At 35.5% G+C, this 17,370-nt stretch overlaps 1 protein-coding gene across 1 annotated transcript in view; it reads left to right on the forward strand.

Moving 5' to 3' along the window:
• Positions 1 to 22: 22 nt before the first annotated feature.
• The window catches only part of LOC106877851 (uncharacterized), a 34,128-nt gene continuing 16,780 nt past the window's right edge, over positions 23 to 17,370 (forward strand). Inside the window, exons 1-5 of the mRNA XM_014926884.3 lie at positions 23 to 3,981; positions 11,389 to 11,480; positions 12,737 to 12,846; positions 13,792 to 13,914; positions 16,565 to 16,769. Coding sequence (XP_014782370.1) covers positions 3,891 to 3,981; positions 11,389 to 11,480; positions 12,737 to 12,846; positions 13,792 to 13,914; positions 16,565 to 16,769 — 621 coding nt within the window. The 5' untranslated portion in view covers positions 23 to 3,890. The remainder of the gene's footprint in view (positions 3,982 to 11,388; positions 11,481 to 12,736; positions 12,847 to 13,791; positions 13,915 to 16,564; positions 16,770 to 17,370) is intronic.

Here is a 17,370-nt window from a genome sequence, read left to right on the forward strand (position 1 = left end):
TCATAATTTAAGTGGTGTTTGTAACAGGGGATGTAACTCTACACTAGAAAACCGGAGTGAGAAGGTCACCCTCTTAAAAAACGAAATTTTTATTATCAAGATATTTACAACGTAATGGTAAATAGGCTGCTGCTACTGCTGCTGCTGCCACTACTACTACTACTACTACTACTACTACTACTACTACTACTACTACTACTACTACTACTACTACTACTACTACTATGGAATTGAAACTCGCATTGTTGACCTGCAGAAAAGTATCATCCTATATTCTGCAAGAATTTTAAGAAAGATTTTTTAAATTTGAGGAGACTTGTTGCTAAACCTCAAGATAAAATACCTGCTAACTAAAGTAGCCGGCACAAGCGAAATAATAATTATAATAATTATTTCTACTATAGGCCTGAATAGTTCACAAAACATTTGGGATGGTATTGGACGATACAACATGGGATATAGCATGCGTGGGGGAAAAAAATGACAGTAGCAAAGAAAAAATAAATTACAAACAATGAATAATCTCCAAAAGAAGGAGATCTTCAAGTGTTACTAGTGGAAATTCCTTAAAAGCACGGTCACCCTGACCACGAATGCAAATTTCCTCTTCTAGTTGTCCTCCTCTAATCTACAGGCACATGCTCAATGCAGGTCTGTTCACTCGGATCATGCTCACCGCTTCCATTCACCTTTCACGAAATTTGGTGCAAGTCAACAATTCTCTTTTCACTTTCACTTTCCTTTTAAAGTGAAACTTGAGAAAAAGTCGATGACGGCTTGGCTAAAGAGTAAGGTATCTGTCTTCAATTCTTTCAATCTCGTCCGCCATACTTCTTTCGCCAAACTCACCAAACAAATAAGGACTACATGTTCTTTTTGTTTAAATGAAGGATACTGGACAATCTTCACAATGGATTCAGCCAATAGCTAGATCCTTCCCACACTCGACTGCAAATTTTTAAAATATTTCCACAAGACGGACACTGGACGAGTGCATGCAGAACGGTTTTGTCGGTCGGCGCATGTCATCTCGAACAGGTACTCCACCAGTAGTACCGTCAGGCCAAGGCTTTCTGGAAATCATTCATGAGCCCCTGTCCGAAAATTCTCCGGAACAAACCAACCAACCAGGTAATTTCTATTGACGTCCAGAGTATTTCTGAGAACATTGTTGTTTTTGATCGCCACTAATCATCTATAGAACGCTAACGTAGAACTTTCACCGAACGCATTGTCCAACAGGTAGAGCTCAACTGATAGAGCTCGACTGGTGGAGCCCGACTGGCTATGAGCGCTTGATGACATTCTGAATGCCGAGAGCCCTGTCTCGGTCTTTGCTTGACCCCAAAACTGCAGTTCAATCAAAAATAGGAGCGGTGGAAAAACGAATATGACAAACGGATCAGCCACGGTATGCCCAGTCTTCCGCTCAACAAATATTGATTGCAAATGGAGCGCCTTCAGTGGCCAGTGGAACAGTAGAACATGTCCCTTCTACAAAAAGCAAAACAGAATAGCAGACACTCTAGTATGGTCAGACGTGAACTGAAGCGAGGTACGAAGATTAGACGGTTAATAGATGACAGAAATAAAGTAGGCGTTCGCTATCTCTACCTTTCAGAGATAGCATTTTCTCGGCCCATTTTTGTGTGAGACTAGCCATCTTGATCTCTCGTTTCTGCAGTAGCGACTCAAGAGTTAGTACATGCAGAAGATACGAGAGGGATTAACTTTAACGGGCCGAGTGCATGATATTGAATTGTTCCGATAGTTGACCATTCACCCAAATCACCGAGCTGATGTTGCTGTTCACTGCAGTGGTCCAACCCCAGAAGAGGAATTAAAATCAATTGTCGTTAGCCGCCAAGCGTTGATTGTTGACCCTATTAAAAGTTTCCGATTGATCGAAGTTGATCAGAACCGCATTCGTGCAAGGCTCCTTGCACCCACTCCACTCCTATGATGTATAATACGAGTTAGAGGTTTTTGTGATTAGATCTGTTCGGGATTGCACATATTTGCTACCGACAAATGCCAACTTCTTCGCTAACACTTTGGACAAAACCTTGAAATCTGCGCATAGCAGAGTTATGGACTGAAAATTATCAATGTGGTCTCCCTTGTCGGAGTTCTTTTTCAGTACACAAACGTGCCTCTATTTAGAGAATTGGGGATTTTCCTATTCGGCTCTCAATTGCAGTAGATGTCTACCAAGAGGTCACTACCGTAAAGCTCGTAGGATAGATCATCCAAACCAAATGGTTTTGCTCCTTGTGCAACCAGCCATCGCTTCCCGAATTTCTGTGACTGTCGTCGGCTTTTCGCAACACTCCGTCTCCCTTTCCGAGAATTGCAGAAAAAAAAAATTAAGAATATTAAGACACTGCAGTGCATTCTTGTTTTGGTGACGACGAGGTGGTTATGGACCCTGCATTTTATTGTTTGGCGTAAAATGCCTGACAAATTAGAGTGATTAGCTCTTGCTATACATCTTGAAAATCTAATCATCCTTAAGAAAGCTTTCTAGCAAAAGTGGTCAATCTGAAGTGAAGATAATGTGTGATGAATGGAAAAATGTTCCACCACTAAACATGAATGGCACTCAGCTAAATCCTCACAGTCATTTCAAATGATGTGCCTCACTAACATTAAGGATCATTCCCGACGAAATCACATCCTTAGCATTGTTAGGACCTCATCCCGAAAACTGGTCCTTCACTTCTGGGTCAGAAAATATTTCGCTCCCAAACAACAACTGACACTGTATAAGGCTCAAGTGAAGACTTCAAGGAATACTGTTCCTACATCTGGGACGATGCTGTCACTACACACGCAGACATCCTGAATGGCCACTCTACTGTTAGCATATACTCACTAACCGACACGCTGTCTTTTTCGTTTTTCCTATTGATAATATAACAGTTGTTGTTTCTCGGAGCTGGGAGACCTTGTACTTTCACCATTTAGGTACTCTCGGCCCTGTCGTTTCGCCAGCTCTCGTCACCTGTATTGCATCTGACTTCTCCGTCCTACTCACCAATCACTCTATCCCGTCCTTCCTCCCCAGAGCATCGATCCTCTAGAATATTTTCTCAGGTCTTGTCTTTCCTGCAAGTGTTGACCTGCAACAGTCTAAATAGAATATTAACGAAATCAATCTCGCCGGTCTCGAATGGTATGCGAAAGTTATGAACACTATCACTTAATTGAGACTCATACAATTAAAGAAAAAGACCAAGATGAAAGGATAAAACAAAAACAGCGAAGTACTTTATTGATTCGAACAAAGTAAACTAATCCGTTTTCAACAATATCGATTTGAGTGACAAATATCAATAATTAGTTATTTCAAATAAGCTGGTATCTTACTATCATACTTTTGTTATGTACAAGCGTTTGTTCATAGATTTCTTTCTTGGCCAGTAGACTGGTTTTATACGTTTGATACAAAGTCTACTAGTATACTTAATCACATACACATTTCGTCACTGAAAACAACAATTTTCAAAATTGCTAAGTCATATCATGTACGTATCTCATAACACAATTACGTGTGCAGAGATATACATTTCGTTCATAAATTTAAAAAATAATAAAAATCCTAAAGAGTTTCTGCAGGTATTAACGAAAAATAATATATAAACAAGTAAAAGTTGATCTATAAGGCCTGTTCTGTGTTCGATAAGCTAGTTAGGCAGAGCAAGAATCTATATAATGTAATACGATGACTCCTGCAGCGGTCTCGCCCACACCATATTGAAAAGATCTTCCTGCTTCATTCAGCTGTAATAAAGCCTCGACATCAATACGACGACTACGACGCACCGTTTACATCGATCTCTTACGTTATTTGTTTGCGACACACTCAAGCACACGCAGCGCTATAGACAATGGCCCAAAGCGAAGACGAACACAAAGTTGAAGTCTACATTTATGATTTATCCAAAGGAATGGCCACAGCTCTTTCAATGCCTTTATTAGGTAAGTCTCACACCAATAGCTAAACTCATATCGCCGCTACAGGTATCTATCTGTGTTAGCGATCTAACTCCTCGGCCATACAACTGTCAAAATACACACACGACTAAGTAGCAAAGTGAAAATTGACAACATTCATAAGTGTGTTTGTAAACATATATATGTACACACACAGACGACTCTGTTATGTATGTAGAAAATGCTACTAATATACTTTCTAGCTGGCTAAAAATATTTCAACTACCTTTTTAAGACATCTGTATTACTTGTGTGCTGTGCAATATTCGATATTTAAGAAATGGATAATTTTAAATGAAATCTTATGTGTATAATTTTAATTCCTTAGAAATGTAATCTCATCTGATAAAAAAAAAAAAAAGAAACAAAAAACTTCAAACATTTCTCTCGGAATATTTCTTACGGAAATTACTCCAGCGTATTTTCAAACGAAATATCCTAGATTGAATAATACTACTTGTATCCGAATTATACTTTAAAATAAACTACTAATCTATTTACACTCGTTGCTACTGTCAAATATCTGACATTAACCCTGCTTTTCAGAAAATGAAAAATTAACAAAGACATGAAAAGACGCTATAAAATAGCTTGACGAGCGTATGTATTGTAAATGTGTGCTCTGTATGCCTTTCTCAAGGACATTTTAAATGAAATGAAAAGGCTACAAATGAGATTAGAAACCGGACAACAGAATCAGTTTACCTGGAATAATTTGTCTTACTTCTTTGCTCACCACTCAGACTGACTGTTGATGAAATAAGGTGATTTCAGATAACATGAAAGAGTTAAAGAGTTTCTTTGAAACGAAATTTCAGAATTCCTTGGTGACCAATGTCAGTAATATAAGCTAGTTATTTATCGTATAGTTTACTTCGCATCTAAACAAACTCTTTCAATGCCTGTTAGCTAATGGTCATAGGAAATGAATTTTTAACGTAAAAACATATTGAGCCATTTATCGTAAATATATAAATATTCTTTGAAAATAACTTACGCAGTAGTTATAATAAAAACAATTTTGATTTGAATTTATTTAAATTCTGTTAAAATAACATTTTTTTCTTTTGAAGGGGAAAACATTTTTTCGTCATATAATATTTATTAAATTAACTCTAGTAGGTACACATGAAATAAATGCCTGACAGTAAGGAAGCAATAATTTACTATTTTACAATGACTCGGCAAAAGAAAAGTAAGGGAGATAATTACCATCTCCACAAGATGACAGATGGTCTAACTATACAACATAGTTGTTTAGCACCCTGCTCAAAGAGATCGACGAATGAATGGTCAAAGGCAGTCCAAGCCGTGACGATCGGGTCATTTCAAGGAAAACTATGACTACAGCATTTAATGTTTACCATAAAAGATGTTAGGATGTGATTCGAGTGCGATTTGATTGCTATTTACTTATTGTTCGGCCAGTCTTATTTGGGGGTCGTCGAAATGATAGCTTTCATTTTTAACAAACGTTATACTATACTGATAATTTTGACTTTAAATATTGTACTTGTGTTTTGTTGTGCCCTGGAAGAATGCTTTAATCTAGCGTATCTCACTTTACCAAGCTATCTGCTAGAAAAGTTTGGGCATGTTGTCTGTATAATGGAATTGAAGGTTTAGATACCTGTGGAGTATCTCCTCCCATTATAATTGTTTTGTAGTTTCAAGGAGCTGGAATGGGTCACCGATTTGTGACGTCCGTGCGAAGCGAGGTGATGAGAATGGCTCCTTAGTACATCACACGGTCGATACAATAAATATAAATAGAACAATGCATATATGTGTCAGAGAGGAAAAGCGACACAACCGGGTAGAATGTTTAAGAGAAAATTTATTGATATGTTAACATGTGTGATTGTGTGTGCATCATATATACAGAATAATAGACAGGCCGTTATTAGAATAAGATGTATGCGTATGTAGGCATAGATGTATGCACGTTAAGAACATATAAAGATGGCAATGAAGAAGAGACGGTGAAAGAGTATATAGCCATTGAAGTGAGGAGTAAGTTCATAGACACAAGAATGATAAACACCAGTTCATAGTCAATTGTACACGATAGTTGAAATACTGTATCAAGGAGTTGCGGCGATGATGCAGAGCTGGTTGCGGTACATGTCATAAGTGAAGTTGTGGCTGTGATGCTGCTGCCTGGGTCACTTGGTACAAGAGTTCTCGTATGTTGTGTATACGCTGTTGATCCATGGTGAAGTAGTTCATGAACAGTGCAATGTTGTAACCTGGGTGAGTTGCTTGTTGAGCTGTGTACGTAGAGAGATGTTGACGTTAGGACAAATGGTGGCGGCATAGATGGAGGTCTCTGAATGCTGTTGGACAAAGTTGATGAGTCTCCACGTGGCTGTTGTTGCTGGAACTGGCGGTGTCTTCTGTGGTCAGTGGCCAGACCTTAAAAGCTCTGCAACCAAAGACACCGAGATGAGGATAAGTTAGGTTTTTTATAAGGAGTTGTAGGCTCAGCTGAGGTAGAAAAACAAGCTGTCACACATGACCTTATTTGAAGGCTGTGATTGGTTGGGTTGCATATTGGCACACGATAGAGCTTGAGTTGCTAACACTGACCGTTATGAGCTCACAAGAGCAAATATCCTTTTTGCATACCCTTGATGTAAGTTTATGAATGTATCTAATAAGGTGAGTTCGAATGCACACTCACCAGCTATTTCCCCCCCCCCCCCAATTATTAGTTTGAGGAAGGCAAGGCATATTTTATCATATTAACTTTTCTATGTCAGAGGGTGGGGCAGAACTGGATGAATTATTTATAGATATTCTTCAGTTTTAAGTCTTAAAATTTAGTGGTAGAGGAGAAAACTTGTGTAGGAAAGATATTCTTGGGAGATTCATTCCCAGAAAATGATGGCTTAAACAATTAGCATGACACTGAATCCTGCTGAATTTTATTCATTATGATTCCGGAGTGGGGGTGATGAAATATAAAGCATGTACCAGTGTTGATTCGATCATCTGTGAACTTGCCCTTCAGATTCGTGGCTTGTAAAGATGGTTTAGTGAGTGCATGAGAAGATATATGGTTACTGAGTTCAGAATAACCTGTTTATTTGTCCTTGAAAACAGTTTATGTTCAGTTTCAGTTGATTAATCGTCTTGTATTACTATTTTATCCCCATGTATCTAAACTGTAGCTGTCAATGTGTAGACTTATAACAAACCCTATTGCATAACTATAGGGGTTTGTTATAACATTCTGGGGGTCACAGATTGTTTTGAAAACAAATAGTTGGGTATGAGAATTCTGTATATAGTTTTATGTTAACTATGAAAATAAACGTATGTGTGTGTGTGTGTGTGTGTGTGTGTGTGTTTATGATTATATATATATATATATATATATATATATATATATATATATATATTGACTTCAGAATTAGAGCTAGAAGGACTTAGAAAAATAAACCAGTCTGGAAAGGGAAGTTATGAAAGCTCAAGGACCAAGTAAACCAACAAAAATTTAGAGATATTCCAATGGAAGCTTCTGACGTGGTGAAGACAAATTGCTTAGAGGACAATTGAAAGTTCCTGTGGGTCAACCTACTGAGGGTGCAGACCAAATCTGTGGCTGGTGCAAAGGCCCAGCCAGCCTGAGGGTCACATGGTGGTGGAACAAGGAGGTAGACATTGCTATAAAAGCAAAGAGACAGGCCTGAAAAGACTGGAGAAACAGTTGTTGAAAATTATATCAGATAGCCAGAAGGGAAGCTAGGTGACAAGTTTACATAGCAAAAGGGAAAAGCAGAAAGTGAGAGATTTGCTAATGAGGATCAGAAACTTGAGGTGTTCCAGATTGCAAAGCAGTGTATCGGAGAGGATACTGATGTTGTGGGTGAGAAATATGTGCAAATGGATAATAGAATACTTGCATTTAGTGATTCAGAGAAGAAAAATGCATGTATGTGCTGCTATGAACGGTTGCTAAGTGTGGGAAATGCATGGGAAAAGGAGAGTCTTTTGTGTACAAGTAGGAGTCTTTCAAATATAGAACTGAGGGACCAGTCATTAGAGTTGACAGCAGTATGATAAATAAGGCAATTAAAGATATGAAGACAGGGAAAACTCCTGGACCATCAAGAATAACTGCTGAGGTACTTAAACTATCTGGTGTAGGATATAGTTAGCTGCTACAAGGGTAAAGGTGATGCCTTAAATAGAAACAACTACAGAGGTATCAAACTGCTGGATCAGATCATAAAACTTACAGAGAGTTATAGCTTAATTGATTAGGAATAGAATTAAACTAGATGAGATACAGTTTGATTTTCTACCTGGAAAGTGTACTACAGATGGCATGTTCCTAATGAGACAGTTGCAGGAGATGTATCTGGTCAAAAGTAAACTATTGTACTTGCCTTTTGTCAAACTGGAGAAAACTTTTGACAGAGTCCCTTGCTTTTTTATCTGGTGGTCTCTAAGAAAGTTAGTAGATGAGTGACTTGTTAGAGCTGTACAAGCCATGTATAGTGATATTGTCAGTAAGGTGGGAATTGGCCATGAGTACAGTGACAAATTTTGTGTACAAGTAGGAGTTGACAAAATGTGCAGTCATGCACAAAATGACAGCTTTGAAATTGTGTTTCTTGACTGGGTGAGTGAAAATGATCAAACTTTAAACCTCTATAACTTTATAAAAACATTTTTCTGGAAAAAGTTGAAAAACTCCAGCAATTTAGCTTGGAAAGGTATATTAATGTGCCAAATTAAAAAATTTTTGATAAACTTTAATTTTTGAAATGTTTGCAGCCAAATGAACTAGATCCATATTTGCTCCAGTAAAGACGTGTCATCTGACTCTGCTCTATTGACTTCTTCTCTTTGGGAATACCATATTGCCTTTCTGATGCCATCTGTAGAAATTCGTTTTCACATTTTCACTTTACTGATACCTCCATTCAAGAAAATTTGTTGACAATACAGTTGTGATTATTTATCATTTCGATTTATTCCCTCTCCTCAGAACTGTCAGTTACCAATGTGCCTTCTTTGCCATCAAACATTGACCAACAAAGCAATGAAACCTTCATGCTTGATGTATCACTTTGATGCAAAGCATTCTGACAAGAAGGACAAGCCATTGTCATACTTTTTGTAACTGAGCACCTCTTTCAAAAAGCAAACTTTGAAATTCTGGACTGATTCAACCTCAACTTGGTTATTTAGCATTATATCAACACAGACACTCCTTGACTTATCAACTGATTGTGAGTTTATCTGTGGGATGGGTAATGGTAGCAATATTTTATATACATTACTAGTATTATGTTATACATTTTATTTTATGCATTATTGTATGCAATAACGATATCTTTTATTTGTTCTTTCTTTAATTTGTTGAATGTGTATGTATGTGTATAAATTTATATATGTGTGTGTGTATATATCTGTGTGTGTGTGTGTACATATATATATATATATATATATATATATATATATATATATACAATTAAACCTTGGGAGAGGCATTATGCCGGTAATAAACATATTATACATACCTCAACTTGGTTATTTAGTAAAGATTTATCACAAAAGTCACAGTAATATCTTTCCCCCATGATTACCAGATAGTTAGAAACAACAACGATGTTTCGTTAAATAAAAACAATTAATTTTAAACATTGAGACGAAGGATGAAAATATCAATTAACCACGATGCTTATATTTTGTATCTCCTTCAGTAGAGAGCCCACTGTTTCGTTTTTCGCTAATTTTGTATTTGTTACTGATTCACTAATGATAGCATCCTTGTACAAGGCTTGTACAGCTCTCACCAACCACTCATTTATGACTAACTTTCACATTGACCACCAGATGAGGGAGTGGGGAATCCCATGAAAAGCCTTTGCCATATTGATGTATAGAGGTTTATTTTTGGCTAAATGCTGCTCCTGCAGTTGCCTTACCAGAAAGATAGCATCAGTAGTGCTTCTTCCTGGCACTAAACCAAACTGCATCTCATCTAGGTTAACCCTCTTCCTAATTAGTTGAGTTTTGACCCTCTATAACTTTCATGACCGAGTCCAACAATTTCATAGCCAATACATGTAACACTCATTTGACCCACTTCACTAAGCTGTAAATAGGTATTACTGATTAAAATGGTTCATTACTGTATGCTTAGCTATCAGGAATAAGTGTTAGGGCATGTGGGAATGTTATATATGATACACTAACGTTCTGACTGTCAAGGGTCTCTCAGGGCTTTGGAGGGGTAAACATTTTATTGGAACATTCTTTACTGGATGAAAGTACAAATTTAATCATTATGTAAATTAGAACTCTTGACAGTGAGGTAGCAAACTAGATATGATAAAGTATCTGCTATCTTTGCTACTTTAATACTTTACACAAACCAACACTTAAGGTGGTAACCACCATACAGTAGAACTTAATCTCCTGGCTAACATAATTTTTGATTCTTTTTTGATTTCTGGTTCAAGCTAGTTCACATTGTTAATGTTCTTTCAAATGAGCATGAATGTTACAGCACAACAGTTTCTGTTTCATGTAAAAATTTCAGGTTTATACCTCATATAAGAAAAACGATGGTTTAACATAGTCTGTCAAGGGGGCCCTCTATATTATCAATTGTCCTGCTAGAAATAGCGTCCTCATCTCCCTCAGTGTATCAGTGTATCCTCTTATCTTAAAGAAGGACCACATTAGATAATGTAGTCTTGTGTATGCAAAGATACAGATGATTGTGTCTGGAATGTCTGTGATCACAGGTCTACTCCATCATTACTGACCTGGGGTTTGAGAAGGAAGTTTGGATTGCTAGAAAGATCAGGCAAATCTCTCTTGAATCACACTCTATGGTATTAAAAAAAGATGACATTGAATAATGCAACCTGTGATAAACTCTCTGAAAAGGGTGGTGGTAACTAGCACCTCTTTGGTTGTAGGACACCTTGATTGAGGCTGTCTTGGGCTTAACATTAACAACATTGAATATAAACAGTGTAGGTTTCTTATCACTATAAAAGGTTACAAATATATATGGAAGAGGAAATATAGTCAATATAATTAACCTTAGTATATACTTGATACCTATTTTATCATTGGTTAAAAAAGTGGTATCTAAACTCAAAGCATAGACATCAATTTAAATGCTGTATGCCATTTAATGTAATGTTCTACTGTGTTTGTCAATTCATTGCCTATTTATCAAATAATATTGATTTGTTTTATAGGAACAAGGCCTTAAATTTATAAATGAGGAAAGAGTAAATGAGATTGTGTATGTGTGTTATCCATGCTTCTTTTTCAAGGAGTTGCTCACTAAATTTCAAACTTATTATCAATGTTAGTTGAAAACATTAAAATTTTCTTTTTCTCCTCTCTCATTTCAAGGTAAACAAATTGATGGTATATGGCATACTGCTATAGTTGTTTTTGGCATGGAATACTATTTTGGAGCAAATGGAATTTCTTATTGTGAACCGGTAAGGGATCCATTTTTGTTTTTATATCTTAAGACTTACAGCATTTTGTTGGAAAAAAAAGAGGTTTGATCAGATAACATTTTTTGTATTGTTACAACTGAGTGCATTCCTATCTTGAAACTGAAAGTTTGAGGAGTCCTTGCTTTGTGGTTTAACTCACTAGAAATAGCCAAATCTCTCTCATATCACACACTATCTTAAATTTTTTAAAGATGGTGGATTGAATATGTTTCAAAGCTTATTCAGTTATGATCGAAGAAGGCTACTGGTTGTCAGAACTTCTTTTTTCTGTTTCTGGTGTTGTTTAACCCTGATCAAGTAGACCTATAGTCAAAGACAATGTTTCTAAGCTCTACTGGTATACACATTCATAGTGTCACTGTATTGGTATCACAATACAGCTACTGCAAATTAGTTACTGCATTGGTGCACATCAAGATATTGCTCATTTTATAAAATACAATTGTTTTGGCTATCATGCATTTCTGTTATTTTCCAAAATTGAAGATAGGTTCCCCATCCCAAATAATGACATAACATGCATTCCTGCCTTATTCAATGACTGTACCATTTCACATTCTATATGAAATGATTCCATTTAAAATGGAATAATTATATTAAAAATGAGAATAAAAAATGCAGCATTTTGCTTTAATTATTTGTGTATGACTAATAATTAACAGATTTTTGCATTATATCATTCCAGTCATTGTCAATTTATTCACTAAATTTATGTTTTATTTATTTCCAACAAAATACTCATACTATATAGTAATATGCATTTTGGAAATAAATGATATATAAATAAACTTAGTGAATAAATTGACAATGAATGGAATGATATAATGCAAAAATATGTTTATAATTAGTAATACACAAATTAATGATACACAAATAATTATTAGTGATACACAAATAAATTAAAGCAAAATGCTGTATTTTTTATTCTCATTTTGAATGGAATTATTCTGTTTTAGATGAAATTATTCTGTTTTGGGTGGAATTATTCCGTTTTAGGTGGAATTATTCCGTTTTAGGTGGAATTATTCCGTTTTAGATGGAATTATTCTCATATTGAATATGAAATGGTATATATCTGGGAAGTTATCAAAATGTCAATAGGGGCAGGAGTGACAACTTAGATGTTTGTTGAAACTCTTTTTACATAAGGATGTATATTAAGATAAAAATTCGTTATATCTTGCTTGCTCCAGTTTTGTGTTCATTAAAAATTTCAATTATTTCCATTTTTGAAGGCCCAAACAATCATAGGACAACCAGACACAATAAAAAATCTTGGGACAACCAGCATTAGCTGTGATGTATTTACAGACTTTTTATATGGTCTATCGAATGATCAGTTCAAGTAAGTTTGTCTTTATTTTATCTTATAATTGTGATACATTACTGATTTTAAAAAATTGTTCAAACCTTCAGCTTAGCTCCATATTAACTCTGTTTGGCAGGCCTACAAAATAATCAGTTGTGATTAGAGACTCATTTACCTTTCCTCATAAAAAAAATGAGTTGACATCACAAACTGTGAAGAAGGGCAATCTACTTTGAAGAGTAGCTCTTTTGAAGCGGATTCTATCTATTTTAGTCCACAGAGAGGAAAGAATTCCTCTCAGGCAAGTGTAGGCTGACTGAATGGACCTAGTCTCAGTATACTGATATAGGTGCATACTCCTAGTAGTCAGAATAATCTTGGGGTTATGGAGGGTGGGTTCTTGATTAGCTCTGAATGGCAGTCCTGCATCACATACTTAAATATTATTTATACTGTCACTCTTCATGATTTCACTTTTTGTAACCTGCCCCTGTAATGTTCCCTATTTCTTTGCTTTGTGGCAGTGGTAAAAAAAAAAAAATTATGATTAGGGGTATTGGATTGCCATAGTTATTAGGGAATCAGAAAAATGCCTTTTGGCATTTCTTTTAGTTCTGTATGTTCCAAGATCAAATCTGCTGATATCATCTTTGGCTTTCATCTTTTCAAAGTCAATATAATAAAGTGCCAGTCAAGTACTTGGGTTGATGTAATCGACTAACACTCTCTCTTTAAAATTGTGACCTTGCACTTAAATTAGAAACAATTATTGTTAACTTTGTATTTATGTTCCTTTTGTTGTTGTTTGATATTTGTTTATAATGTGCAGTCTTTCAGCAATTAAAATGTTAGTTCCTACATTTTAATTTTTCTTTGCTATAAACCTTTCAAATAATCTATTACCTGTTTGTTAGATACCGGCACTCTATTCTATGTTATTTGATATCAACATTCTACTCTTCATATTGCTCTCTTTGACAGACCTGAGAGGTACAACCTATTTGACCATAACTGTAACACTTTTAGCAATGAAGTTGCACAGTTTTTGACTGGTAACAAAATTCCCTCATACATCATTGATTTACCTGCTGAAGTTGCTAACACGTAAGTTTATCTTTTTACTTTATTTTTAGTTTTTTTTTCTCTTGATCCTTTTATTTATTTATGCAATATGTAACTCCTTAAGAAGACTTAAATAACAAAGTATTTTACTCCATTTCACATGCATACATTTGGTTGGCTTCAACCTAGTTACATGTACCAAATTTCATTCTCAGGCTATTGTAGAAGGTACTTGCCCAAAGTGCTGTGCAGTTTTTTGGAACCCAGAACCACATGGTTGCAGTGAATTTTTTAGCCACACAATCATACTTGCACAATATGTATATTTCCACATAATTATATTTTGCTCTTATAACCAGTTCATGCACACATACACTGCCACACATGCACACATCTATATTGGTGTGATTTAATTTAACCAGTATGTACAAACACAATCAATATGAAGCCTTTATGTAGGAGCTCACCCTCTAGAAATAGCAGCCACATTTCCTTTAATTCATACCCTACTGACTTAAAAAAAGACAGGAATGCTACATTTGGAAGCATTTTTGATAAGTCTGCTTCATCCCAGTTGACCTGGGGCTAATCAGTGTCCTAAACAAGTGGCTATAGACATACATGGCAGTAACATGTTCCATGCCATAACACGCTAATTATATGAGTTAATAAGAGCGGATCTATGTTTTGGTAAACCTATCTGAAATTATACTCCACCATCATTTAAAATGGAAGAACATATTAAATAATGTAAACCAAAATACATTAAATTTTACAAAATACAAAAAATCAGTGCTAGAGTGTTTCATCATAGGTCTGTTTTGTCTGGACTGACTTGAAGCTAATCAACAACAACCACATCTGCTCAGCAGTATGCTATTACACTCAAGCTAGCAAGCTGGCAGAATCATTAGCATGCTGGGCAAAATGCTTAGTGGCATTTTGTTTATCTTTACATTCTGAGTTCAAATTTTGCCGAGGTCAACTTTACCTTTCGGGGGTTGATAACATAAGTACCAGTTTATCTATGGGGTTGATGTAATCGACTTACTGCCTCAGCTGAACTTGCTGGCTTGTGCCAAAATTTGAAAATATTATGCTATAACACTCTATATTAACTCAAGTCTATGTCACATCTTCATGTATACTGTACTGCACCATACTATCATGCACTTTTACTAACTCAGTGCTCCACCCCACCATACTATCTTGCATTGTACTGAGAAATTCTTTATCTCCTTCAATCTATTATATCTGATATGGACTGGGTATGTATTCTAATACACACAGTGTTTATGACAAAAAAACATGTAGTCCAGTGTGTCTATAATAGCCTGTATAGTCATATACTCATACAGTGTGTATATAACTAAAACATGTGGTCCAGTGTGTCAAGAGCACTCTGGTGAAATATTCTATGTCTGTCTACAGACATCTGTGTGTGTGAGAGAGAGAGAGTTGGTTAGATGAAACTATACTGCTTTCTCATCTTAATGCATTGTTTCATAAGTGTTCTCAAATAGCCTTCCTTCCTGTACGTGTACATAAAATTGATGTTTGATAACCTCATTGTACTCAACTTCATGAACCTTGATTATTAAATGTTCTGCTAATGAGCTGCTGCTGTTTTTTTTAATATACACTAATCAATATTTTGTCTGCAACAATCAATTACTCTGACCAGTCAACAATTTAAGACTCACTTACACTAAGAACTAAATGAACATATGCTTGCATGCGTGCATTAGCATTCATTTCAAGTTACAGAAAAAACAAAACCAAGCTAATTGCATTTGGTTGTTTTACTTGGTGTTCTTGATATTGCCCAGTACTTCACTTCAAATCTGTTTTATGCACCTAATTTGGTTCTGTATTGAATTAATCAAGGAATCAAACAGGAAAGCAACTTACTTGTCTATATATAAATTCATCAGAATAGATATTATTCACTCCTTGATTAAAACTATCTAATAAAGAGAAAACTGTTTTTACCTTTTATTCCATGAAATATCCAAGTGATTCTATTTGGAAGGAGAATCACCTCTATTTAAGCAGAATGTTGTCTGTCTCCAAATTAGTTCTGACTGAGCAGTTTTATGATCAAAGGCATTCCAACCTTGATGATCCTGTCCCATCTCTTCAGACACAGTGTATCCAGAACTACATTGTTCAATATGTCCATTTTCAAGGGGTAGTGTGCAACTTGAATGAGATTTGACTGCTGTTGTAATCAAATATTCCAGCTGCGATCATCCTATTTTTTTTGTAGATGTATATAGAACTACCATATCCAGAGCATTCTCCCATTCCTTTTAAAAGGGGTAATTTGAAGGAGATTTAGTTCTTATTTTTAGCAAGTTAAGTGAAAATATGGAGGCTTCAAGTATGTAGAATTGAATATATTGCACATTCATACAGCGATATATCTGAAGACGCAAGAACTGGGAAAGTTGTAACTTTTCAGAAGTTACCAACTGGTTGATAGGTTTATTCAAGCTTTTGGCTTATTTTCCAAGCACCATGTCTAGGTGTTGACTGGACATGATGCTTGTGTATTCCAATATTATGATATTTTAAAAATGCTTCTGTACAATTTTCATTGTTTCCATTATTTTTAAATATTAATATTTAAATAAAGCTACTATGATTATTAAATATTATATGTTAATTTTATTAAATATTTTTTTTTAAGGCCCCTTGGCAGCATGATGAAATCCATGTCAAACAGTATTGCTGTTCAACCAAGTGGTGGCAAAACTTTGTTTAGTTCTTCATCCTCCTCATCATCATCACCTTCCCCTCAGTTACAGTATAATTCACTTGCATGGAACTCTGCCCCTAAAAATACTAACTCAAATTCAGCTACATTCTCTCCTGTGACATATCCCTCTTCTGAAGTAAGTATGTGATCAAACTCATTATGTTGATGATTAAAAATATGTAACATTCTGAACTATTTTTGTTTTATTTGCACAGCTTTGTACATTATTTTAAAGTTCCAAACTTCATCATTAGTGGTATAAAGAATCAGAACTGTCTTTTGGTTTACATTTTAGCTGTTTCATATGAGTTCCGGATGTAGTATTTCTAGACTCATGTCTATAGTATTGTAGATTAATTTTAAATGTTCTTGTAATCATTTTTGAAATTACCTATTCAGCCTCACCTGACCCCTTGTCAGCACAATTCCAATGTACCCTCTATGTTGTCTGATTTTGTCACCCACATCAATAATGTAGGAATGGACTATGTGAGTGGAGTCCAAAGCAGATGCATTGCAGAAGCATTGTGATGGCATATGGCTCAATTGAAGTGAAAGGGTTTTGAAGTTGTTATGAATTATTGCTATTTTGGTTGTTTAGTCACAGATCAGCTCTGGTCAAGCATATCTCTGATCAAAGCAATGATCATTCCATTATCTTTTGAGACATTGTGTCAAATCTAAATATAATCTTCCTTTTTGTAAGATGGTAAGCTGTGGTTTGAGAGAAATTTCGT

Source organism: Octopus bimaculoides, chromosome 1 (assembly GCF_046866305.1).
Source record: "Octopus bimaculoides isolate indiv1 chromosome 1, ASM4686630v1, whole genome shotgun sequence".
Lineage (NCBI taxonomy): Eukaryota > Metazoa > Mollusca > Cephalopoda > Octopoda > Octopodidae > Octopus > Octopus bimaculoides.